The sequence below is a fragment of the Desmodus rotundus genome, chromosome 5 (assembly GCF_022682495.2).
Source record: "Desmodus rotundus isolate HL8 chromosome 5, HLdesRot8A.1, whole genome shotgun sequence".
Taxonomy (NCBI): Eukaryota; Metazoa; Chordata; class Mammalia; order Chiroptera; family Phyllostomidae; genus Desmodus; species Desmodus rotundus.
In genome coordinates, this window is record NC_071391.1 from 130,827,413 (window position 1) to 130,852,332 (window position 24,920).

The 24,920-nt window shown below is 38.2% G+C and overlaps 1 protein-coding gene across 2 annotated transcripts in view; it reads right to left on the reverse strand.

The window, feature by feature from the left end:
• Positions 1–2,438: 2,438 nt before the first annotated feature.
• Positions 2,439–24,920, reverse strand: part of PSME4 (proteasome activator subunit 4) — a 90,397-nt gene continuing 67,915 nt past the window's right edge. Inside the window, exons 31-47 of one of the 2 annotated variants that reach the window (XM_024552799.3) lie at positions 24,686–24,815; positions 23,971–24,052; positions 22,674–22,827; positions 22,043–22,112; positions 21,004–21,129; positions 20,111–20,263; positions 18,051–18,155; positions 17,385–17,476; positions 16,288–16,419; positions 15,740–15,948; positions 13,933–14,018; positions 12,076–12,204; positions 11,092–11,247; positions 9,417–9,579; positions 5,946–6,079; positions 4,693–4,831; positions 2,439–3,949 (exon numbers count right to left, since the gene is read on the reverse strand). In XM_024552799.3, coding sequence (XP_024408567.2) covers positions 4,697–4,831; positions 5,946–6,079; positions 9,417–9,579; positions 11,092–11,247; positions 12,076–12,204; positions 13,933–14,018; positions 15,740–15,948; positions 16,288–16,419; positions 17,385–17,476; positions 18,051–18,155; positions 20,111–20,263; positions 21,004–21,129; positions 22,043–22,112; positions 22,674–22,827; positions 23,971–24,052; positions 24,686–24,815 — 2,056 coding nt within the window. In that variant the 3' untranslated portion in view covers positions 2,439–3,949; positions 4,693–4,696. Of the gene's footprint in view, positions 3,950–4,692; positions 4,832–5,945; positions 6,080–9,404; positions 9,580–11,091; positions 11,248–12,075; positions 12,205–13,932; positions 14,019–15,739; positions 15,949–16,287; positions 16,420–17,384; positions 17,477–18,050; positions 18,156–20,110; positions 20,264–21,003; positions 21,130–22,042; positions 22,113–22,673; positions 22,828–23,970; positions 24,053–24,685; positions 24,816–24,920 lie in introns of both variants that reach the window. The other variant, XM_024552800.3, reaches the window with a different exon arrangement.

A 24,920-nucleotide genomic window follows, 5' to 3' on the forward strand; every position in this document is an offset into this window, starting at 1 on the left:
CAGAAAACCAAACTTCCGTCCTCTTATTCTCACAGTAGCATCCACATGTCCAGAACACTGAACTCAAAGTGGTTTAATTGAGCCATCAAGCAACATTCCTGCATATGTTGGCTATTCTGAATAATTGGGATCTTACTATTTTTCTAACCTCCGGGCGGTAGTATTTCAAAAATGAGAATGCTATTTGAATGCCCTTGCCTTCACCCTGGTGCCAGAAAACCAGAAAATTCCACTCAAGTGAAATACTTAGTATGTTGAAACCCTATTTCAGCTAAACTGTTTGGTACCAAGCACCAAAAAATTTGATTTATACGTATCACGTATCTATCCTAATTCCCCTGTGCTTTCGTCAAAACAAAAAGGGCGCAGACATCCAGTCTAGGTGACAATGCTCCCAGAATTGTTTAGAAATGAACTTACTTCTAAAGAAAAATTTCCCATCAATTCCCATGTATACTCCACCCCCAAAATCTTGCAATGCAGTTCTATTCTAGGTTGTCATTAATGGTGACCTGGGGCCCTAGAAATAACAACAGGAAAAGAAGACAGTATTGAGTGGAAACTCCAAATCATATCCCTCTCCATATGAATTAGCTACTGCGCAATTGCCAGCTCGTTTCCGGGCACTTGGCCATGCCGGATTATAATAGGGTAGGGCTGGAATGCAGCGGCTTTACACCTGTGGGAGAAATTACCTCATACTGGGGGGGAATGAAAAAGAAAAACAACTTACAGGTTGTAAAGGATTCTAGAGATCTTCAAGAGGATGTCAGGAACTACCAGAGTCCCAGAACTTTAGTACCAACAGCAAGGCTACTGCTACTTTATGTACCAGACGGGCGTGCCAAATTGAAAAGAACACTGGCTTAGTAGCCAGACCCAAGCAGGGCTGGCTATAGCACGCTGAAACATGAATGGGCTATCAATCTGCAGGGAAACCAGCGTTCTAATACAGTGTCACGGGCAACGCAGGCTGACCAATGTGCACTTGGAGGAAAGCGTTACCACAGCCACTTAAAGTTTAGATTCTTGACCTAAAAATCCCACTCCTTCGAATATACCCTGAGATACTTTAAAAGTTTTAAGCATGAAGGTATGAAAATGTTCATTCCAGTGTAATTTGTAGTAAGGAAAACTGAAAACCACCTTTATGTCCAACAATGGGGGAGTATTCACAATTATGTTAACAAGTGATCATTGTCCATAAAAATAACTATGAAGACCATGTAGGAAAAGTTCATTTGTTTCAGTACAACAAAATTTCTCACCGGTTCTTTCTGGCCATACTGCTAGTCACCAAAATGGGCCTTCAACCTAAGGGGTTTGGAAATGCCCTTTCAAATGTTTGAAAACAGCTTTGTCAACCCGTTTATACTTGTATTTTGACACTAAAACGTTTTCAGTCACATCAATAGGTCAGTAAATTTTCCTCCTGAATTTTGAAACACACGTTGCGAAGTCTTTATGTAAAAGATCCAATCAGAAACAAAGATGGTTGGCTCTTACCTCAAGGACACAGGGTTTTTTCTCACCTGCCACCGCTCACCGCCCCCTTCCTAGAAACCTTAGCACTGCTCCGGCTCTGCCCTCCGTTCTTTTTAATGCAACATACATTTAGGACCTTAGGCAACAGTAGCCACCCACTCCTTTTCTTTCCCCCCTCCCTTTCATTTTTAAGCCCACCGGTAAAAAAGGAATAACTCACAGTCTAACCAGATTGAGGTATCAAGGTAATAAGCATTGTTTAAACCTGGTATCAGAATCACACAGGGCACACATGTTGGAAGTTCAGATCTGTACCGTTTTGGTTACTGGGGGCCTCAGTCTTCACCAGTGGCGCTCAATCTTGGTGGCACAAATGAGCATTACGGAGCTTTATACAAGGATGTCGATGTTGAGTCCCAGCCAGAGGAACACAGTATGTTGTATTTTTTTAAAGTCCCACTTTAGGAATGTTGCTAAGGCATGGCTTCCTTACAGCCTGGAAAAAGCTGAAGTGGTTAATATAAAGCCTCACTGCTTCCAGTGTGGTCTCAGGAAAAGACATCAATTCCATGAGCTGGCAGCATGGATTAAATTCACATTTTTACAAAATCCCCACGATTCTTATCACATCAATCATCTAGATCAATGCTGTCCAATGGAACTTTCTGGTGACATTGATATGCTATTCAATAGCGTAAACCACTAGCCACGAGGTGGCTAATAAGCACTTCAGATGTGTCTAGTGGGACTGAGGAAATGAGTTTTCAGTTCAATTTAAATGGAAATAGCCACAAGTAGCTAACAGCTACCGTAGCGGACAGGCCCAACGTAGATAATTCACTTTGGAGAGGGCCATCGATTCATGGATCTGCATCTATGGATGTGAAAGGAATGCACTAGAGTCACTGTCCACAGGACTAGCTTCGCCACTTAATGAAGACAAAAGCCAGGTGTTAAAAACAATCCATTTATTGGGTTTTAAACTAGTTAAACAATGAAATAATCAGCTTGGCACTACTCTATACAGGGATTAGGCCTGTGTATGCTGACACTGTACCAGGACCAGTGCTGTGCTTAGGTCTGCAGTGAGTCATTGAGCAAGTAGATACTAAAAATATACTGTAGTGTTCCTTTAAGGAAGACTGTACAGAGTGTGTTGCAAGATGACTTTCACCAACTTGCCAATTACTTTAACCTAGAAGATACCTTGCATTCTATAAACTTGTCAAAGGCAAACACGTGATGTTTGCATTCAGCGATGCACACACAAAAGTTACGTAAAAATTCAGACATTCTAACATTAAATGAACTCAAACAAAGCCCCACACCTCAGCTTCTGTAACGTGAAAATAATTTAAAAACGCAAAAAGTGGCATTCAATTGGTACAAAAGCCAAAAATCACTATAATAAAGAGCTACATGGGAATCTTTACAAATTAATTACACAATGGTGCTGTGTAAAAGGTTGCATTTGTACAAAGTCTGGCTAATGCTATCTCTACAGTTTATACAGTCTTTTACATCTATATAACATTTATTAAACAAGTCAATTAAATACGAAGACTTCTTAATCTCTCAACGATTCTGCAGGCAAAAAAAAAAAAAAAGAAAGAAAGAAAAGAAAGGAAAAGGAAAAAAAACCCGAAACAGAATTCCCACAAAAACAGCAGTTTCCCATTAAGTCTAACAGTTTTCAAAGAGAGTCAAACAATATTTGTAAAGAATACAGGTAAAAGTCAACCAGTCAGGGTTTTTGTTGTTGCTGATGTTTATTTTCAAAATCACACATTGTGCACACACACAATAATCAATCAAAAAATTTATTCACCAAACCCCCAGTTTTTCAGCAACTGCTCTTCTATTCAGCACCAAAAACTCCAGTCTGTGGGAAGCACACGGTGGACGCGGACCTCATTTTTGTGTCTTGTCATGTCGAGCAATCCGTCAGGCCCTTACGAGGGTTCAGACTTGTCCTCTTTCCCTTCCGTCTTCACGGCTCTCTGGGCTTCAGATTTACGGCCCACAGCCCCACTAACATCTAAACCCAACAGCCATTTGGAAAGAATTCAAAATATCTTGAGATGAATGAAATGACAGGACCCGTATTAACAGATGGGCATTCTCCATTCCAAGTAATCTGTTTCTTAAGGAGTTCCTAGACTCTGTCTGGTCTTCGATGCCATGATTGTATTGGGTAATTATTTCTAGTCTGAGACACTGTGGCTTTGTCAGATGCCTCAAAGCAAAAAAATGATCAATATTCTGGAAACAGTTCCAGACAAGTTAGGAAACCAAATGGCAGCTGATAACCTGTGGAATGCAGACTCATGAGACCAAACACAGAAACCACCAAAATGATGAGAGCTCAACGAAGGCAGAGTTTTAAAACCTGCAGAGAGCCACCGCAGATGGTACCTGAGGATCTGGAATTTTTGATTGACAAGAGCTTGAAGTGAGGACTAATCTGTATCAGGGAAGAAAACAATTTCAGTGAGGCAACAAGACATTTAACTCTAAGGCCCCATAAGTGAATCTCTCTATTCTTCCTATCCCAGTAGAAAGGCTTCTGGGTCCTCCCTCTTCAATACACAATAGATAATAAATTCTTAAGAATCCAGATGAAGCCCTGGCTGGTGTGGCTCAGTGGACTGAGTACCACCAGCCTGTGAACCTAAAGGTCTCTGGTTCGATTCCCAGTTGGGGTACGTGCCTGGGTCGCAGGCCAGGTCCCCAGTCAGAGGTGTGCGAGAGGCAACCAATTGATCTCTCGCATGTCGATGTTTCCCCCTCTTCCGCCTCCCCTCCCCTCTCTAGAATAAATAAGTAAATAAAATCTTAAAAAAAAAAAAAATCCAGATGAAATGTTCTCTCTACAACATAGAACCGAGAGTCCTCAGGGCAACCCAAAATGCCCAGGGCCCTCACTCAGGAGACAACTAAGAATAACACTCCTTTTGTCTAACCACGCCCATGCTACTAAGCCTACTCTGTCTAATGCCTGAAGCAGAAAAGCAAGGGACAATTCTCTGGGAACTTACTTCCACTGGCCATAGCAAAACTGATACTAAAAATACTTTATCTAAACAACGACCTCTAAGACTATCAGCAGAGAGAAAAAACTTATGCACACCCACGACTCAATCATCAAACCAACCACACTTGCCTGAGCAGGTCAGACTTCTTTCAGTCGGCACTCGGCGGACTTACCCTTCTATGCGTAGTAGCAGGGCGACACGAGGAGATCGGTGAGGACAAGCAGCTGGTCATCCGTGAACTGCTGCTTGTGCTCCTGCCAGTTGTCATGGTGTGTCCTTCGGAAATTAGATAAGGTCTTCTTTACAGTCATCTGTAGAGTGGGCAACCCACATACGTTTATTTTGATCTCACTGAGCACCTAGGGTTCTATTTAGACCTCTAGACTTCAGATCTCACTGCTCACTAAATGCTACAGAACCAACAGGCCAATCTTACTTCACAAAGCCAACAAGCTCACTTCCAAATTACCTGGACAAGCTACAGAAACTTAAAACATTATTAAACCAGTTCCAATATATACCTAATATCTATTTACTGAGGTGAAAAGGACAAAATCATGTGAGTTGTTTAATTTAGGAACATAGGTACTCACTAAATACCACCACCAGAATTTCCTGTTTGATATTAGCTCCTAATTAGATACTTCGCAGATACAAGGGGGGACCCCCCCAAAAAAGAATTATCTTCTGGAGGGCAGGCCCCTGGTAGCACAGGCTCCCCTGCTAGGTGAGCGTTCTAGGAACCCATGTGTATCAGTGCACCAGCTGGTGCTGTGAGAGGCTGCGTTCAGCTCCAGTGAATTTTTTTTGAGGACTCCTTCAACAAGTCTGCCCGTTTCATGAGGGGTGGTTTACGAGCACACCGGCCTACTGCACGCTGAACGTTCAGCAGTTTTTGACCAAAAATGGCACGACCCCTGTACCCCAATCCTCCCTATTCACCCAATCTCACCAAGAGACTTTTTTTTGTTTCATGGATGAAAAAAGTCCTCTAAAGGAAACATTTTGCTGATGTGGCAGAGGTGAAACAAGTAACAGCAGAAGCACTAAAAGGCATCAAAATCAATGAGTTCAAAAAGTGACTGAAGTTTAAACACGTAAGAATAAATACACAATATTTTATAAATAAATTCTGGGTTTTTTGGAATTCCCCCCCTTGAAGAATATGCTAGTAAAATAGAAGTATAAGATTATACTAACAACATTGACAATGCTTTACTTTCATTGGCCTGGGAAGGATAGAAGTTACAGTAATTTCCTTGCTACCAAAAGACCTTAAATATACATGGGAGCAAAGTTGCCACAAGACTTTTATAATTACTGATAAGCAGACAGTCCAGAGTGTATCAGAAACGATTAGTAAAGTGTGTCACAAAACATCATTGCTAATATGTATGCAAAGAAACTAACAAGGAAGATTTTTACCTCGATAGGCTGGGGATCATTCAGATGTGCACTGAGATTCATGAGGAGCTGGGGCATCCAGGTAGGAACATCGTAAGGACTAGAAAGAACACATGCACCAAGTCCTAACACCCCAGCATGGCGTTTGACCAACTCTGCAAAGGAAACAGCAATATATGTGCAAATATTTATAGGACTCCATTGCACACGGTACAGTGAAATAAAATTAGTTTCAGATTATGTTAGTTGTTTTCAGTGTGTACATTTCTGCATTTAAAATGAACCTTTAAGCACATCTGAGGTCCAACCAGAAGGTATCCAGCCATGTAATATGAAAGAAACATTTATTGAAGAAGATACCAGAAACACTGTACATATGACAATGAAGCTTCAGTCTCCTTCACAATAGGCACCTTGGGACCTCACATGTTCTCCCAATTGCCATCAGCTGCCTCATCGTATTTTCCTGAATCTCACTGATGGTCTGAAATCTCTTCCCTTTCAAAGGAGATTTTAGTTTTAGGAAAAAAGTCACAGGACGCCAAGTCTGGGCTGTAGAGGATCTGAGTCGCCTGGGTGATTTAATGTTTTGCCAAAAAAACTGTACAAGACATGATGCCTGAGCAGGCACGTTGTCGTGATGAAGCTGCCAATCACCAGCTGTCCAGAGCTGCAGCCTTTTGAATCATCTGAATAGTTTCCATGGAGGAATGTTCAAGCTTAATGCAAAATCTGATGCATATTCATTGCTCTACTCACTGTCTTTTTGAATGTGACGGCCACACAGTACACATGCTCACTCAACGGCGTCTACTGCCCCCACTGACTAGTACAGTGAAGCTGTCATTGTTCATGCATGTGCATTCCAGTCCACTCTCCTTTGGCTGCCAGGTTACATCACTGTTGTGCAAACTGCTCTTGTTTTATTAACAATGGCTGGACTTCTTCTGGACGGACCTCGTACATCAAAAACATGAGTCTGAGGCTTAACTAAAGACATCCAATAGCTGTCTGTCAATGACAGCCTAATTACATCTACGTCAGAAATGTGTCATACATTTGCTAAAACTAACAAAATAATGGCTTTTGTGATTGATTCGTATCATATGCAAAAGTGTAATTCCTGATCTTAAAACAAATTCCAATAAAAACTGGACCCCTCTTTTCTGGATACAACTACCCTTCTATTCATTAGGTAAACAAACTCAGAACTGCAATGTATCTGTATTCTACAGGGTCTATATTCTTTCTTTAGCAATGAAAGTTACATTAAAGTGCTTGCTGATTTTCATCATATTTTAATAAAGATGTGTATATTTATATATTTATAAGTATATTATATGGTATACACGAAATATGGTGGGGATAAGGAACTGAAGTTAAGAAAAAGGGAATCTAGACTTCTGGCCAAGATGGTGGCATAGGCAGATACACTTTGCCTCCTCGTACAACCAAAAGAAGGATGACAACAATTTAAAAACAAAAAGCAACCAGAACTGACAGAAAATTGAACTATATAGTAGTTCGACAACCAAGGAGTTAAAGAAGAAACATTCACCCAGATCGGTAGGAGGGGTGGAGACAGGAAGCTGGGTGGAGAAGACTTGAGGCAAGGCAGCAGCTGGAAGACCAGGCAGGTAAAGAGGCAACCCCACATTTGTGTGCAGATAACTGGGAAGAACTGGGGAGCAAGACAGACTGCACAACCCAGAGTTCCAGCACAGGGAAATAGAAGCCTCAAAACCACTAACTGAGAAAACCTGTGGGGGTTGCGGCAATGGGAGAAACTCCCAGCCTCACAGGAGAGTTCGTTGGGCAGACCCCCAGGGTCCTAGAATGTATACCAACCCACCCACCTGGGGAATCAGCACCAGAAGGGCCCAATTAGCTTGTGGATAGTGGGGGAAGTGACTGACAGCCTAGCAAGCAGCATTGTTCCCTCTCAGACCCCTCCCCCACATACAGCGCCACAACATAGCAATGTGGGTTGCCCCACCCTGATGAACACCTAATGCTCCACCCCTTGTTATGTAACAGGTGCACCAAGCCAAAAAATAGAAAAATAAATAAATAAATGGCCCAAATGAAACAACAGATCAAAGCTCCAAAACTGGAACTAAGTGATGAAGAGAGAGCCAACCCATCAGATGCACAGTTCAAAACACTGGTGATAAGGATGCTCACAGAAATGGTTGAGTATGGTTGCAAAATAAGAGGAAGAAGTGAAGACATTACCCAAGATTAAAGGAAAGAATCTTACAATCAGCAAGAGAAAAGGGGACAATTGCCTACAAAGGAGTTCCAGTAAGACTATCGGCTGATTTCTCAAAAGAAACCTTGCAGGCAAAAAGAGGCTTGAAATAAGTATTCGAAGTCATGCAAGCCAAGGACCTACATCCAAGATTACTGTACCAGCAAAGCTATCATTTAGAAAGGAAGGGCAGATAAAGTGCTTCCCAGATGAGGTCAAGTTAATGGAGCTCATCATTACCAAGCCCTTATTATACGAAATGTTAAAGGGATTTATGTAAGAAAAGGAAGATCAAAAATATGAATGGTAAAATGACAACAAACTCACAACTATCAACAACTGAACCTTAAAAAACAAAACTAAACAAACAACTATAACAGGAACAGAATCAGAGAAATGGAGATCCCACAGAGGGTTATAGTGGGGAGGGGGAGGGTAGAGCATGGGGAAAAGGTACAGGTAATAAGAAGCGTAAGTGGTAGGTACAAAATAGACAGGGGGAGGTTAAAAACAGTATGGGAAATAGGGAAGCCAAAGAACTTATATGTACAACCCATGGACATGAACTAGGGCAGGTGCAGGGCAGAAGGGAATAGAGTGGGGGGAAATGGGACAACTGTAATAGCATAATCAATAAAATATATTTTAAAAAAAGAAAGAAAAAGGGAATGTAGAGTCATCAAAATTGTAAGCAATGCCATTTAGTAATATAATAAAGACCTTAAACCCCTACGGCACTTAATTATTAATATGTATAGTTCTCAAGCAAAGAAACTAGAATATACATTGGAATTTTTTTTGGAAGTTGCTACTAGGCAACTATATGACATCATTAAGTGCCTACTATAATTTGCACTTAAGAGCTTCATATCTAAAGCACTTTCTGCAAATTCAGTAAGCTTCCTACTTACTAATAATCTTCATTTTCCATTATTCTTGTGACTGTAGTTACTTATGGCAAGGTCAGATGCTTCTTTGCAATCACATTTAAATTTTTCTGTAAACATGACATTGTAATAGCTCTGATTCTCTTGTTTATATTAGTGTACAGGTTTCTCTGTTCCTATCTCAATTTTAGCTTTTACATACCAGGACTTGCCTTCTATATGCGAAGCTCCTCAAAAACACAAACAACTATTCCTAGCACAGCCCCAGGGCACATACAATTATTCAATAAATATTTGTCAAGTAAGCCTGGTTAATTCCCAAAAGAATATGGTGTTTCCTACCAGTATTGTTACCTGCAGAAGGAATCGTATCTCCTACGAAACCAGGGTCTCGCTTTCTTTTCTTCGGTAGTTTTGTTTTGCAAAGTTGTTCAAAATGAATCTGCATAGGACTGTCTATGGTAAGGAAGTTACACTGTAACAGACCACTTAAGGTGGTTGCAGCCATTTCTCGAACCTGCAGAGATAATCACTCTATTAGAGCTAGGATCCCAAACCTGGTGGAGTAAGAGAGACTACTGGGTGGTATGGGAACTGCGGGGGGCGCTGTCCTTGGCATTTGTATAAATGTTCTTTTGCAGTTTCTTAATAGAGATTTTTTAAAAAATAATTTTTATTTTTCAATTACAGTAGACGCACAATATTGTATCAGTTTCAGGTGTGCAACCCAGTGATTAGACATTTCTGTAACTTACAGAGTGATCACCCTGATAAAGCTAGTACCCATCTGACACCATACATAGTTTTTAACAATATTAATAGAGATTTCATCACATTATCAAAGGGTCTGTAGCTTCAAAGTGGAAGAAAGCCACTACATTCAGGTAAATGTTTAATTGTTTTATATAAAATTAAATTTCTCCATAAAATATTTTCCTACTGAAAGCTTTCTTCAAAACAAAGGTTTCCCCCCCAATATTACCATTAATAGCTGTATTTAACTATTACTGATATTCAGCATCACATTTGAAAAATGATAGTTTTAATAAACGTCATGTGTTATGTTTATGGCAACTGTGTTTAAGCCAACGACTTGGATGAAAATATAAAAATAATATATAAAAATGCTCTAAACCAAGGTCCAGAAAATGTTAAATTTTAATGCAATTGGTATAGCCTTTGAAGTTGTTAAACACTGACTTTCTAGTTTCCACCTTCCCTTTTTCCATTCTTTAGTTAAAAACAGTAACAGAAAAGGTTTCGATTTACGATTTTGTGTTGGGCTACATGCGGCCCGTGGGTTACAGGTGGGACACCCCTGGTAGACACTGTCTGCTCAAAGAACTTAAGGAAGCTGGACTGCAGAATGAATAGGCGCATTTGAGAGGTGGAGACACACCCTATTTCCGGTGCTCTCAAATACAATACATGGTAACTGGGAGTGCTCCACTACATGGAAAACCCTTTAAGCCCATACAATAAAATAAGTAAACATTTCAATTACGTTTTCTTTACCTAAAGCCAATTTTGGAAGTTATATCTTATTCCACACTTATCACAACATGCTACTCTTATATTAGGCTACTTCAACTGATAAATATACCTTTTTATACAAAACTTTAATGTAGTCCTACCACAAAAGTTATCTTTAATTTCTCTACTAAAGAAACATTTACATGTAGATTTTCATTCTCTTGAAACTACTTTCATGTACATTTTTATAAGTCCTTTAAAAATCAGCAAGATAAACAGAGTATTATCACATGCAATTTCATACATAAGAAAACTCTGGTTCACAAAAGAGAAACCAGGACAAGAACTGTGCCCAATGTTTGTTGCCATCTGCACTACAGGAAATCATGATTAGCGTATCAAAACTAATCCTGTAGGGCTATGTTAAAATTAAAGTCACTTTTAAATTTACACTTTAATAGAACACATCTTATCAATGTGTAAATACTACTTAAAAGGAGCCATGATGCTTTCTTTAAATTTATTATGTTTCGATTTGCTTTAACTGAAATTTTACCTCTAGTTGTTCATCCTCCAGAAGACTTATAACCAGCCACCTGATGTCTTTAACAGCATCTTCATTGTTGAGGAAAATAAAGAGGTTATAAAACACCATGGTCTGGAGGTAGGTCAGTACTGTGTATCTAGCATGCCAAGAACTGCTTCTTGCTGTCTGTGAATGAGAAGCAGAAACAATGAAAACAGTGCTGACAAAAGCATGAGATGACACACACTGAAATTACCCACGAATTATATAATCTTCTAAAAAAACTTCTACCTATTTTACGGGTACAGTTAGAGCAAGCTCACCTTATAGTTCCTTCTAAACGAAGGGTTGTATGAGCTATTTCAGGTAAAGGTATTCAGGATATATGAATGGTTGAGAGTAAAGGGAAAGGAACATACAAATACAAGTCAATTTTAGAAGAGAAAAATTATTTATAATTAAAGACTCACTCCTCCAAGAGCTGCACATTATTTAATTTTATTTTTTATAGTAGCAGGGCATTGAAAACAAAAAACATTGAAAAAACTTTAAAAATCTGAAAACCATGGGGTTGTGGTTTTTTTAATATTATGTAACACACGTATGACCTGAATAAAGCCGAGCACACAGTTTACTAAAAATGCTGCCAGAAAATATAAAATCGCCTACGTCTTTCCAACATCAGCCAAGAAATATAAGTGAATAAAATAATGGGGAAACGATAAAAGAAAATGACCATCCCCTTCCCTCATGAGCACTTTGTACCCTAGGTGCTTCAACACAAACTCTTCACGTATACAGAAAAACTTGGGTCACAGAATTTGGTGACAGCCAGATAGAGAATCTAGGTCTGTTTCTTTGGTCTCCACATGTATTCTCTCATACTAAATAAAACCCCAGATGAAAACAAGTACCAGGCACAGCTGTGCACGGCAGTGGACTTTGTGAAATTCTAAGAATGATGAGCCAAAATTCCAACCAAAAGATACATACATATATTTGTTATACACTTACTTGTTTTAGCACCTTAAGTACCAAAGGCACTTGATAAGGGTAAAGCAACCCCTGAGACATTAGTGATAAACATAACTTTGCATCTCTTTTCAGTTCATCATAGCTATTGTCATTTTCCACTGGGGCAATCTAGAGAATAAAACAAACCAAAGACACACATTGAAAAATAACAGCCAATAAGTACAAAGGCAACCACCTTTCCCTCACTCAGAATGATTTCCCTCCTAGCCTCCAAAAGTGAACAATGATTAAAAAAAAAAAAGTATCATTATGAACCAGTGAATTTCAACAAACTTAACAGCTTTGATCCATTGTAGTGATTCTTTTTACTGACGCTAAAACTGGCTCCTGGGTCCTTTAACACAACCATAGCATCCTTGGTTTCCAGTAGGACAAGATGACCTCGGTTTATCCTACATATTTCTAGATCTAAACCTGACATCAGCCATTTCTCCAACCGACCTTGGTTCTTCTAGTGGGAGATGACACTTAGAACTGCAATCTGGGCACTAGGAGTGCTGACTGCTAGTAGGTTGATTAGGGGTTCTGGGCTTTTTTCAGTGGACACTACTAGCATATTTTCTAAATAGAAACAGATCATGAGATCAAAGCCATAGTTTCGAATTTAGGATTACAGGGATTTACTAAACAGCTTGGATTTTTTTACATCTTGTCTTTCATGATAAAAATCTTGGTTCCTACCGACAATTATTTGCTCTTTATTATACAGTACACATAATAGTTTCACTCCAATATTATTAGTAAGGATATCGTCTACAAGGCATGTATGAATTTCTAAGTTTTTAAAAGTCACTGCTCTGTGTATTTATCCTATCAGACAGATACACAGTGGGGTAAGGTTCATTTATTTAATTTTGCCTTTTTCTGTCATTTAATTTTGTTTCAGGGTCCCAAAGACAAATTCATAAAACAAGGTACATTCATTCTACCTTATTTTCTTTGTCTCCAACTCTTAAATAAGTATCCTCTAAAATTTCTAAATGTATTTTCTTGTTTTAAGTATAAATATCCAAAAAGAAATTATTTTTCTGTAATACACCAAGCATTATATTAAGTTACATAAAATATTCAAAGCTTAGTAGTATGAAATTTCTTTGCATGCCTGTAACAAATGGAACTTAACCAAACCCTTACCGTAACAAAGACCCTGTCTTTACCCAAACTCCAGAGGGGATCCTCCTGAGCCCTTTTTTCTATCTCAGTTTTATCACCTTCATCCTCTGACTAGATGAGTAATTAAAACCACCTCAGGTTATACTGTTCATCAAATAAAATTTCAGTGTCATTATATGATTACCAGATATACCTAAGTGACTTCCCATAGTTATTTTCTAGAGCTAATTACAGTGCCATTTAGCACTGTAAAATAAATACAATATACCAACCATTTTGATCTTCAGGTTCATTATACACTGTGTAAAAAAAGTCGAATAGCTATATTCAAAAATTTCATTGTGGTTTTCTTTTCAGCTATTAATATTTTTCTAACTATTAACTTGGAAATTGCCTATCAGTGACAGAATGTTTTGTCTGTAAACTTTTCACCTTATCAAGATCCTACTCTTACCTAATATTACAAACATTATTTCTACAAATATTGAACCACTATCACCTAATGATTTTCCTGTGGCTATCCTATTTCTCTGAGAGACAAGCAAATCATACAACACAGTCTGAGAACCTACCAGACTCAGATGATAAGGTTCTCAGACTTACCATCTTAATAAGTTTCAGACTTATTAAGATGTTAATAAGTCTCAGACTTATTTTGATCTTTTGAAAAGATCTTTTGAAGGTCAAAAGGGAATGCATTCTTAATTTTAGCCATAAACTTACCTTAAAAAACAAAGGTAAAAGCTGAAGTTGTTCTGTGACTGCTGTAGAGAAGGATCTTCCTGCACTCGCCATGAGCCATTTCAATACTGTTTGGAGATGAGTATGCAGAATCAGTCTTTGTTATCCACTGGACACCACAAAGTAGAACAGCGCCGCAATGCTAGCGTCAGACAGCCATTCTGACAGTGCTTCAGTGTTTTAATTAAACGTATTCCGTACATTACTTCATTACTTCACTCAGCAGTAGGACAGGGCTCACAACAAAAGGTGTTAACCAAGCTACAATACTGAAACCACTCTCAAAGAATGAATCAGCAAACTAACAAGTCTACCAAATAAAACTATCCTTTGATAATCCCGAAGTAGCAAAAATAATGACTAACTTAGCTCTTTATATTTAGAATTATTCAAAAACTTTTAGATATAAAAACATAGGACACCACAAATTACCAAGATAATTTTGAAAAAGAACTAAGTTGGAGGACTCATACTTCCAGATTTCAAAACTTACTACGAGGCTGTAGTAATCAAAACAGTCTGGTACTGACATAAGGACAGACATACAGACCAATGAAACAGACTAGAAAGGCTGGAAGTAAACCCTCACACATTTGGCCAATTAATTTCAAGAGTGGTAAGACTATTCAGTGGAGAAATGAAAGTCTCTTCAACAAACGGTTCTAAGAAACTGGACATCCATGAGCAAAAAGAATGAAGCTGGTCTCTTCTCTTATGCCATTCACTGGAATGGTCTACCAAAAACTAGAGTGGATGAAAGACCCAAACATAAGGGATAAAACTCGTAGAAGAAAACCTAAGGGAAAAACTTCATGACTTTGGATATAGCAATGATTTTTTTGACACCAAAAGTTAAAAAAAGCAAAAAGGGAAAAAACTGATAAATTAGACTTTATAAAAACAAAATGCTTGTGCATCAAAGGATATTATATCAAGACAGTAAAAAAGACAATCCACGAAATGGGAGAATATTTGAAAATCATATATCAAATAAGAGACTGATATCCAGAACGTATAAAGTACTACTCCTCAACAACATAAAACCTATTTCGAAAATAGGCAAAAGACTTGCATATTCTCAAAGAAGACACAAAAATGGCAAATAAGCAAACGAGAAAGACGTTCAACAACTAATCATTAGAGACATGCTAATCAAAACCTTGAGACACCTTCCTTACACCAAATGGGGTAGCTATAGTCAAGGAAACGAGTGTTGGCAGAGATTTTGAAAGAAATGGACCTTGTTGCACTGCTGGTGTGTAAAACGGTGCAGCCACCATGGAACATAGCTTGGTGGCTCCTCAAAAAGTTAAACACAGAATTACCATATGGCCTAGCAATTTACACACAAGAACAGAAAGCACGGACTCAGATGCTTCCACACCAAAGCTCACAGCTGTATTATTCACAATAGCAAAACCATGTGAGTAACCTAAATGTCCACCAACAGAGGAGTAAACGTTTTGAGAACACTATGCAAAATGAAAAAAGAAGACACGTATGATGCCACTTATGTGAGCTGCCTCGACTAGGCACCACCACAGAGACAGAAAGTACAATGGCGACTGCCGGGGAGAAGGAGCTGCTGCTTCGCGGCACGGCTGCAGTTCTGCAGGGCGGGAGCAGTACTAAAGATAGAGGGGGTGGCTGCACAACAATGTGAACGCCTTGGACACCACTGTATTACTTTACATTAAGTACATTTTTATCAGAAAAAAGGAAGGAAAAGCCCTAGGAAAATGTAAACAAACATCTGTTTTAAGCGAGTTTCTACTAACTTGCTACTCACTAGTTTTTAAGAGTTTAATGCCCTGAGTTCGTTCATCTTCTTCCCCAATTCCATTTTCTTCCATAACATGGTTCTGAATTTCTTCATCCACTTCCATGAGGGGTTTCAATTTCTCTAGAATTCGAGCAGTAAACTCAGGGACACGAGGGGATGTGGTTGGCGCGGTGTTTGGCAAAGAAACATCTATCATGAATATGTAGGTCAGCACACTGTAAAAGAAAACCTGTATAGTGAGAAGAGATCCCACATTCTCAATAAAACTAGGGTTCAGAAATTATAACCCAACCAAGACAATTCCTGGAGAGGGTCTTTTGTGCCTGTGCCTGCAATTCTGAGATAATAAAAACTGGGGTGTGGTGACTCTGTCTTTTGAGCACACTGCCATTCTGTCTGACATTCAGAGCCCCTTGTCTAGTTCCCACAATACAAAACAAAATTTAAGAGGACAGCATGAAACTCAATAGTAACATAACCAGAGTATCATTAGATACTGAAATTTAATAAAAAGAGCTCAAGAGGCATACCGTACCAGAGAAAATAATACCCACCTCCCTATTCTTTCCCTGACGTTTTTGTAAACCTGGGTGAGTTTGGGCTCCAAGTACTTCAGCAGTCTGTGCAAAAGTTCAGGCACTCTCCACTCCTGCTGGGCAAGGCCGCCTTGCAGTACATAGAGTCGACTAAAACAGAAGCACAGGAGAGCTGTATCAGGGTCTTTACACACCGACACTTCAGATTTACCACGTCTGTATTCCACTGAAAATTGTACATTTTCTTACCTAATAATAAAAACCTTTATGAAGATTTCATTTTCCCTGTATTCTCATTTTATGTCTACTATATCATACAATCAAAAGAAGAATGAGTTAATCTCTAAGCATCGGAATTTCCCTCAATAATTAACTGATTATTATTCTTGTTAACGGGATTATCTAGAATTCTTTCTCTTATCCACTATTTTTCCCAGCTCCTTATACTCCACCAAATATATTTTTCCTAATAAGAAAGAGTGGATAATGAGAAGCTGTGAGAAGAAGTTAATATTGTCCTGGTACAAAAAGGCAGTCCTGATAGAAAAGTGGAGAAGGTTAAATCTAACTCATGTCTGAATTGTTTCCATTTCTCTTACTTGTTCCCAATTCAGAAGTAACTCTAGTTAGCATTATGTTGTACTGAGATGGATCACATCCTATCTCACAGAAGTACAGCTGACCCTTAAACAACATGAGGGTTAAGGGCACTGACCTCTGGGCAGTTAAAAATCCCCATGTAACTTTTGACACCCCCCAAATTTCAGTTGTCCCTCAGTATCTGCAGGGGGACTGGTTTCAGGACCCTCCTGCAGGTGCCGTAATCGGCAGATGTTCAAGACCCCGATAAAAATGATGTACAACAAAGCATACAGTTGGCTGAATCCCTGGGTGCTAAAGCTGAGGAATGGAGGGCTGACTGTGCATGTACTGAAAAAAATCTGCACATAAGTGGACCAGCACAGTTTGAACCCATATTGTTCAAGGTTTAACCGTAGTAACATTATCTAGCCTTCATGAGCGTAAGCAGTTCACTTCCATTCATACATCAAGCACAAACGTGTTAAGTTCTGTTGTAAAGTCTTTTGGTAACTACTAAGTTTCTTCTCACTTACCACGCATCTACAAAGGACCCGCCTTCACCACTCAATGGTGACTCCAACAGCAGCTCAAAAAGCCAATGAAGTTTCCGGGGATCTCTGCTTTCCTGCATTGAAAATATGAAACAACTAAAACAGGGGTCTACAATTCTGTAAATAAGTCAAATTCTGTTATTTTAGAAATATAAGTATTATATATAAATAAACACATATAAATAAATATAAGCACAGAGGAAGAAAATCAAACTAAAACTCACAACCGAGTCAAATCTAAATATGTTATCACAGCTCATATACAAAGATTAACAGTGAGCAAATTGTTAGCTAAATAGATTTTCCTTAAATCAAAGTATATGAGCTGTGGACTTACACTTAGCAGTAAAAATAACACCAATAACCCTGTATCATCTGGCTTTTACTGTATGTAAGTTACCTATGATTTGACTTATCTCCTAATCTAAAATATGGTGAAAACCACGGCCAAGAAGACATAATAATCTGTTACGGTTACCATTCAAGGCTTATTTGAAAGACTGAACATATCCGTTTCCAATTATGTTAAGATGATACAACTATGAAAAAAATTTCATGATTCAAGGGTTGTAATGAGATTTCACAGATTTTGAGACAGAGGATGTTTGAATAGGTGAGTCGGACACAAAAGTAAGCAGGGGAACTTACACAGGACGTTGCTATACAAGTCCCCCAGTCGTTGTAAGTTTCTACCGTGATGTTGGACAATGCCGTTCTAAGCAGAGGGCACAGAAGTTCCCAAAGCTTCTCCACCTACTCAAACAAAACACACGGGGAAAAGTTCTTGATAATTAGAAAACAGTTTTCTTCAACTATCTTTCCCAGGAAACAAACACATACAAGCACACAAACTGCATTTAAATTATTTCTTAGAATACCCAAATAAAATGGGAAATGTATTTTCATCAGACATACCCAGTTATAAGGTGAATTTTTCCAAAAAACTTACTCAGAAAAAAGGAGACACCTTATATGATTCCTTATAATATCATGCCACTGAAAAATTCTCTTTAAACAAATTTTTTTTTAAAGATTTCATTTATTTTTCTTTAGAGAGAGGCAAAAGAGAAGGAGAAAGAGAGGAGGAGATACATCAATGTGTGGTTGCCTCTTGCACACCCCCTACTGGGGGGCTGGTCCGCAACCCAGGCGTGTGCTCCAAGAATCAAACCGGTAACCTTTTGGTTCACAGGCCAGCGCTCAATCCACTGAGCTATACCAGCCAGGTAAAATTTTAAATAATAGAGTATACTGGGCTGGAAAAAACCTGCATCATTTCAAAATTTTGCATGCTTATCGAGGCCACTTGATTGAATTCTAATATAGGAAGCAATGGCATTTTAATGCAATTTAGTATTAGTCTGTAGCATAATCTTCAAATTTCAAGTTTTGGATTGCTGTCAATAGCCTTTTAAAAGTGTTCGGTTATACAGAGATTTCAAATACGTGCCTAGATGCTTCTCACAGTTTAATAGGAATCCAAATCACTTTGAGATCTTGACAAAATGCAGGCTGATTCATTAGATCAGGGTAGGGCCTGAGATCCTACTTTCCTAACAAGCTCCCAAGCGATGTCACGCTGCAGGTCCATGGACTGCACCTTAGTAAAAAGGACTTACATAGAGCCCTGACCGGTGTGGCTCAGATGCTGGGCGTTAACCCACAAACCGAAAGACTGCCAGTTAGATTCCCAGTCAGGGCACATGCTGGGTTGTGGGTTCGGTCCCCATTTGGGGGCGTGCGAGAGGCAACTGATCAATGTTTCTCTCACATATACAACAAATGGGAAGGGAGGGCTTGGGATAAAGTTTCCAGTGGTAGCAGCAGGCACTGATTTAAAAAAACAAAAATAATTGGATCTTAATTTATAAGGAAAGGATATGTGTTCTGGAAAAGAAATAACTAAAAAAAAAAAAGAGAGAGAGAGAGACAAGCTGACAAGGGTGTATGTGACATGTTTAAACAAAATTGTTTCATGATATGTGAACAGGAAGAGGCAATAATACAAATTAACAGATACTTTTATTTAGTAAGAGATTTGAATACATATAACTAATATATTAAAAAGTGTCCATAGGCCTCCTCAAAGCATGTGTAATTAAGTTGGCCAAAACCAATTATTTGTCTTCTCTTTGAAGAAAGGGTGGCCCACCTTATATTAAAGCATTCCAGACATTTCACAAGGTTATTTTCAGTCTAGTGCATTTTGCTAAGAAAGTAACCTTCAGGCCTATATATAAAACTAACTTTTTTAAAAAGGGGGATGCCCCCCCCCAAAAGGGTGTGTGTGTGTCAAATTCAAACTGCCTACAAGACCAAGTGTGCAATGCAGGTGAGCAAGGAGGCTAAGAGAAGGGATTGAAGGAAAAGCTGGGGAGTGCCTCACTGAGGCAGAGGCCCGTGACCAGCACCAGCCCACAGACACAGCACGTAACATGGGACCTGCATTCCGGGGTCTTCCTACTTTTCAAGAGAAACCAAAATCTTTTGCTATGACATACCCTGAATTTCCCCCTAATGTTAGCAAATAATTCAAAATTTAGAAGAAACTGAATATTGCCTACGTATCAATGGTTTGTGGCCTATACTCAAAAGCAATATGGAACTGAACATTTCATACTCCAAGTATTAACACCTAATATGTTGGGAATTACTGCATAAATGGAAAATGTAGCTTTAATGGAGAATGTGCTGTACAAATACACCACCTTTTCAAATGTCCAATGTTTAGAACCTCTGATTAAACCAGCTATAATCTCCGCAACACATCGCTGGGTGCTTTCATGTGAATCTGCAACCAAACGTTCTAAATGGGGCTTCAGAACTGGCAAAAAGGCATCATCGAAATTTCTGAATATACCCTGTAAAAACAAAAAATGAAAGTTCCTTAAATGACTATCATCTCCATTATAATTATGCTTATATTGGTTTACTACATTACTACTGTGGTTTTTAAAACCCAACAGTTCTCTCCTCCAGAACTTTCTTTTTAAACGTGATATGTAAAAGGGCAGTATTCTTACCATTTTATCGTAGAGGTACTGTTAATCAAGAAAAAGTAATTCATAATCTTTCTACCTTAAAAACATCACACACACCCCTTAAAAAAATCAAATGAATATAGTTTGCTGGGGTATTTTGTTTGCTTAAACTGTTAATTACAATTATTAAAGATAAATACTAAAAAGTTTTTTTCTTTTTTAAGCAAAGAGTTCTAGGACATTAAGCCACAATCACTACAACTAGCTTAACTTCTAGAGTCATTTTAAATGAAAATAACAAATGACTAAATTCAAACTTTATTTTTTTAAAGGTTTTATTTATTTATTTTCAGATAGAGGGGAAGGAAGAGAAACGTCAACCTGCGGTTGCCTCTCACGTGCCCCCAAATGGAGACCTGGCTCGCATGGTCCCAGACCCAGGCATGTGCCCTGACTGGGAATCAACCAGCGACCCTTTGTTTGCAGACCGGCGCTCAATCCACTGAGCCACACCAGCCAGGGAATAAATTCAAACTGTAATCAAATACTTTAAAATATATGAACCTACAAATTGACAATCACTAAGCTTTATAAAGAAGGTATATAAAGAACATAGTTACCTTAAAGAGGCAAAAACGTCGAGGATTAAATTTATCTTTTCCTTTTCTGTCTTCTAAAGATAGAAAAGTAATTAACTGTTCAACAAACTTAGGATCAGAAAAATGATCAAATATAATCTGTTCTGCCTATAAAGTTAAAAAAGAACAACATTCAGGGTTTAAAATGTATTTAAAAACATAATTCTGAAAACATTAAAATTCATCTGTAAAGTTTTGATACTCAACAATACGCTATTTTTGTTCTAAAGAATTTTTAGTTCTCAGAAGTTTTCTAAAACCAATATAATATTGCTTCCTAAAACTGCTAAATCCGTAAGAACAGCTAAAAGTTTCCTTCAGGTATTTAAGTGTGGACTCCATTTCTCAAGCTGAATCAAAACCAACAAATCTTCTGCTTGGGAAATGAAGATGTAATGCTACTGCACCATCTTCTGTGCACTTTAGAAGAAGTCCCCAAACTACAAACCAAATCCCATAAATCATTTACAAAACATCAGAGGTTAAAAAGTAAACTCTGTTCAGGATTAGAAAATGAAGCTACAATACAGTAACTTAATTGAGGAAGACATAAACTTGTAAGTCTTTAAATCAACTTTCAAAATGATAAAATGTTTCAGGAACACTAAGGAGTTTCATCTTAAAATCTAAAAACATTTATTTACTGGGTACCCATCATTTATATGCAATAAAAAAACTAAAAGCCAGTGATTATTTTTGCTTTCAAGAAGCTTGTTGGCAGACAGAAATGGTACAAAAATCAAGCAGATCACTGCATAAAGTGGTGCCCAACTGAGTGCTAAGTGGGGCAGTAACTTCAGAGTAACCTCAGATAGAGAGAGACTCCAGACAACTGGCTCTACTAGAATGGGGAGAACAAGAGAGAGGTGGGGTGCACATTTACCAATATTTAACCCAGGGCTATACTGAAATACACAAACTGGGGGAAAAACATGAACTGAGTTTAAAATGTATCTAGCTAAAACTAAGATGCATTTGAACCACCATAAGTGTTTACACATGGTGAAAATGGAATGCTTACCTCTGTCAAATCCTCCCTGCTTCTGCCAAGCTTGGGCTGCTCTTCCACACCAGCATAAACAACCATATTCCTACACGGTAAGAGTGTATATTTATAACACACATAGAAAAAAAAAATTAGAGCTTCATGGATAAAAAGCATTAAAGGCACTTTTACTGAACTCTAACTAGATGCTAAGTTGGGGATAAGAGTACACCACTAACAGTGTTGGTCTCAAAAATCTATCAGATCACTGTGTCTTTATGACATAAATTATTGGAGTCAACAATAAGAGGTAAATGAGTATTTCTCTGGGCTGGTTCAGACATGTTTAGTACTAACAGGTAAGGATATAACTTAGGGCAGCTGTTAACAAACACCTTAGACATATAATGGTGGGCTAGAAGTCTAAGGGTTTCAGTGGGAAAAAAAACAAGAAAAGAGGCAGGACCAAGGCAGAGCACTGGCAAGAGCCAAAGAAAAAGAGGAAGAGTGAAGGCGAAAAAAACTAAAAAGTGTATATTTTTGGTGACAGAGTCCCTTCTAACTGCTCTAGTGCTTCTGAACATCCCCCAGCAATTCAAAGGTGATAAAACAAATTATATCAAATAAACCCGTTTAATAATAAGGTGCACGGCAAGACGCAACTTACTGTGGCCAGGTGTAGTATCCCCAGTGAGTTTTCTCCACAAAGCAAATTGACTCCCATTCTTTTTTAGTTTTTGGTATACTTTTGCTATCATAATGCAACCAATGATTATCAGGCCTATCACCAGCAAGAATTTGGGTGGGTTTAGGGTATCCACCTAAGGAAAAGACAATTACATTTGATGAACTTAAAAATAGCCATGTGGTAATTATTCTCAATTTTCAATCAACAGGATTAGTATGACTGTCTTTGTAACAGGACTCTCAAAATGGGCTTAAGGCAAGACTGACCTTCTGATCATGAGGCATTTCAAACCGCAGGGGAAAGGGCTATCCACCAAATAGTGTTTGGATTGTTATTTGGAGAAAGTAAATCACGTGTGATCCACCTTATTTCTTTCACCAAAATTAAAAGGATTAATTCTGTTACAATTTTTTAGGTTTGAATTAATGCCAGACTTAGCTCAAAGAATTCCCCCCATATGTTCTTCCCACACATGCTCCAAAATTTAACGTTTCATCATGTGTACTTTGCCGGTCTCTCTTTACATACACACTCACACAACTTTCTTTTTTGGAACCACTACATAGCCACAATATGGGACTTGCAAACGTATTTCGGTGAGGATAAGACAACATTAGTAGTAGGGAAATAATGAAAGTCTTCCCCGCATGTGGTTAACATCATTTTACGGTGCTCCAAAATGAAGATGGCAGTACATCGCTATACTCCCCTCCCAAAAGTGGGGGTGGGGGGACAAGTAAACATAGCTGTTTGACTATCACAGGAGTTATCACAGATTAAAAAATTCCTTTAACCAAAGGAATAAAAACATTTTTCTCCTCCAAAATCAAATTACTTTATTATTTTTTGATTGTATTATTATTCAAAAAGTCTGATAATACAGTGAGTTATGAAGAAAACTAACCTTGTCCCTAATCCTACCACCCATATAGAAACTTAACATATTGATATATTAACATTAATGATAATGGTATTTAAGTCTTTGAAATAGTTTGACAGTGTAATTACTTAGTTGGTAAAATAAATAAGTATATGACCTTTTTCCCTAGATGTACAAAAGATACGTGTATTATGAAGACATAAAGGGTCAATCTATTCTTATACTTTTTTATCACTAGTTTTTACTAAGCCAACTGTTTTTCTTTATAATATTTCATACTTTTATACTTCTATAATTTGTATAGAAAAATAATTGAGATCAAGAACTATAATTTATACTTTCAAAGAAACTTTCCAATTCTGCTCTGAACTATTAATTACATTTGGCAGTACTTACCAATTTCATAGGGGTTGATGGTCAGCTTTTTATGGGTTCTTTTTAGCTGCTTAAGAATACCAGCAACAGCTGAGATTGCCATCTACAAAAAAACAAATGGGTAAGGTAGATGTATCAAAATTTTAAATCTCTTAAATGGTTTCCTTCTTAACCATAGCAGAAGCTGGATTCTGTTTCTTTCCAAAGCAGAGAAACACCCTGCCCAGTGACACCTGGTGGCACAGTCGAGTGAGTGCTGAATCTGACTTGGAAGGAGACACTCTCAGTTCTTACTCTTGAACCTTCATCCATGCTAGATCTCTTCTTTGTTAAACCCATACATGCTCATTCTTCAAATCTCAGCCTAAACATTTCTTAAGGGTCTTTCTCCTATGCACCAGCCTAGTTCGGCCCCATCTTGTATACCTCTAATGCTTTGTAAGTCAAAAACTGTATCCTCAGATATCTTCCCCTTTCTGTAATACGTCATACCTACAATTAAGTTCTCAAAGTCAATCTTGTCCATTAACCTGTAAATTTGTTCTGTTTTAGCCTCAGTGCTGAAATGTACACTGTCTGAACATGCCCTCATATTTGTTATATGAATTATCATCTCTCAACCAAAAGAGGTAGACCTCAAGATATTTATTAAGTGGGTCTCACTTGTGAAGAAATTAAAGGTTTCAGGTGAGGTAAAAATTCTCAAACCCAAGATTTAACTAAAATAAATATCTACCTTTCGAACTACAATTGCGTCATGGTTGAGATTCTCAATAAAAAAACGTATGGCACGAAGAGGTAACACTCGGTCATCTCTCAGGAGTAGAGACAGAAGACCAATGCCTATATGTTCAAATTTCCAGGGCCTAAAACGGGGAGAGGGAAAAGAAAATTACAAAACACACTGCTTATAAAACCACTTTAAAAAAAAAGGAAAGAGAAACTGTACTTGAAATATTTTTTATATTTTT